The sequence below is a fragment of the Octopus bimaculoides genome, chromosome 1, assembly GCF_001194135.2.
Source record: "Octopus bimaculoides isolate UCB-OBI-ISO-001 chromosome 1, ASM119413v2, whole genome shotgun sequence".
Lineage (NCBI taxonomy): Eukaryota > Metazoa > Mollusca > Cephalopoda > Octopoda > Octopodidae > Octopus > Octopus bimaculoides.
This window is the reverse complement of record NC_068981.1, coordinates 83,352,767-83,354,663: the sequence shown is the minus strand read 5'-3', so window position 1 is coordinate 83,354,663 and position 1,897 is coordinate 83,352,767. Positions and strand designations below refer to the sequence as shown.

The 1,897-nt window shown below is 32.7% G+C and overlaps 1 protein-coding gene across 1 annotated transcript in view; it reads right to left on the bottom strand.

The window, feature by feature from the left end:
• LOC106879808 (iroquois-class homeodomain protein irx-3) overlaps positions 1-1,897 on the bottom strand; it is a 124,153-nt gene that overhangs the window by 121,312 nt on the left and 944 nt on the right. The window contains exon 1 of the mRNA XM_014929516.2: positions 137-1,897. This exon is cut by the window's right edge and continues 944 nt beyond it. Within this exon, the coding sequence (XP_014785002.1) occupies positions 137-415 (279 nt within the window). The 5' untranslated portion in view covers positions 416-1,897. The remainder of the gene's footprint in view (positions 1-136) is intronic.

Sequence of the window (1,897 nt, the reverse complement as noted above, 5' to 3'; positions counted from 1 at the left end):
TGTGTGTGTGTGTGTGTGTGTGTGTGTGTGTGTGTGTGTATGTGTGTGTGTGTATGCACATATGTATGTGTGGAATTGTGTAGAACATTTTATATGATAAATATATAAAATAACGTTCCAAAATGTTTGCACTTACCAAAGGCGAGTAGAATGCTGATCCTTCGGCGCCGAGAGGTAAATAGCCCTGGGTAGCAGCGGCAGCAGCATACGCCGATGCTCCACTATAAACACTCTCGGTCAATCCTGGAACACGGGGATAATTCAATAAACTGGCACTGTACTGGCATGAGCAAATCGTCTGTCCAGTATGAGGGTCCGTAATAATTGGACGTCCATTTTCACAACATCCGCGATTTGAAGACGCACCTGTTCCAGCCGTCGACATTTGTAAAATGTCGTATAATCTCGCTTGCATATTGAATAAACACTAAAGTGAAAAATGCCGGGTGGGGAGGAAAAGGTGGATGTTAATTTCGCGCCTGGGATGGGTGGGTCGTGGCTGATTATGAACCAGCCAGTGTTTGCTTGATGTATGGATGTATTTATGTATGTAGATGTATGTCCATATTTAAAAGTATAAAATGAAAATGAAATAAATTGTAATTTAAATAAACAGCGGCTGAAGTGTTGAGTGTATTAATATGAACTCAGCAATTATATTATAAATATATATGTATTTTGTTTTATAGTAATGGTGTGTGTTTATATGAGGGGAAAGGATATTTATGAGTGAATGCATTCATGATAAACCAGATATGCTTTACGTTTGTATATTTTTTTCTGTCTGATCTTATAAAATATTTAAATTATAAATACCCAGGAATGTAAAACTGACAGGAGAAAACAAAAGAATCTCCGTTCATTTTATATGGAGCTAATTAATTAATTAACATACAATTGATCGGCTCATACACATGCGTATGTGTGTATCTATGTATGTATATGTTTGTGTATGTTTTTTATATGTTTTTGCAAATGCGCTCGTGTGTGTTTGTTTTGTACTTTTGTGACAATTTAATGAGTGTATGTATGTATACGCTTTGTATAAATAAATACGTTGGTGAATTTCGAAGCGTCAGTTTTGTTTCGAACATCCAATTCTTGTGGTTGTTATCCTTGGTACAAAAAGTGCCTATTGGTTGGATTATCACTAACAATAACAATCACAAATACTACTATTATTATTATTAGTGGTGCCAAGTAGTAGTAGTAGTAGTAGTAGTAGTAGTAGTAGTATGTAAAAATAGTGAAGGACACTTGATTTTTTTCTTTTTTTTTTTTTGATTTGGTCTATTTTTGGATTATCACTTTTAAAATCCCTGCGTCAAATTGAATAAAGTCTTTAAAAACTTTGAAGTTGTCTTTTCTTGAAAATGAAAAAAAAAAAGAAACAAAACAAAAAAACTTTTTAACTAAATAAATTTGTTGTTATTGTTGTTGTTGTTGTTGCTGCTGCTGCTGTTGTTGCTGTTATTGTTGTTATTTATGTTGTCTCATTCTCTATTCATTCATCCTTGTTATTTTTTTTTTAGTCCTTTGAGGAAGGGTGAGACGGTCATTGTCATACGTACTGCAGTTTAGCCGTCATTTTCTCTTTTCTTTTATATTCCTTACGTTTCTCTTCTTAATTAATTTTCTCTTTTTCGTCTCAATCAAATATTTGTTTAGAGGTAGCGAAATCTGTGTTATTGAGCATGGATGCATATATGTGTTTATATATGCATATATATATCATCTATATATATACATATATACATATATACACATTGGAAGCATATGTCATCGCAAATTAAATTCCATGAGTTTTGAAAATGAGGTAATAATGCTTCATATGTAGAGACATTATTTATAACTATATCGATAGAGGCATAGAAATACGTTGAAATATTTAAATGAA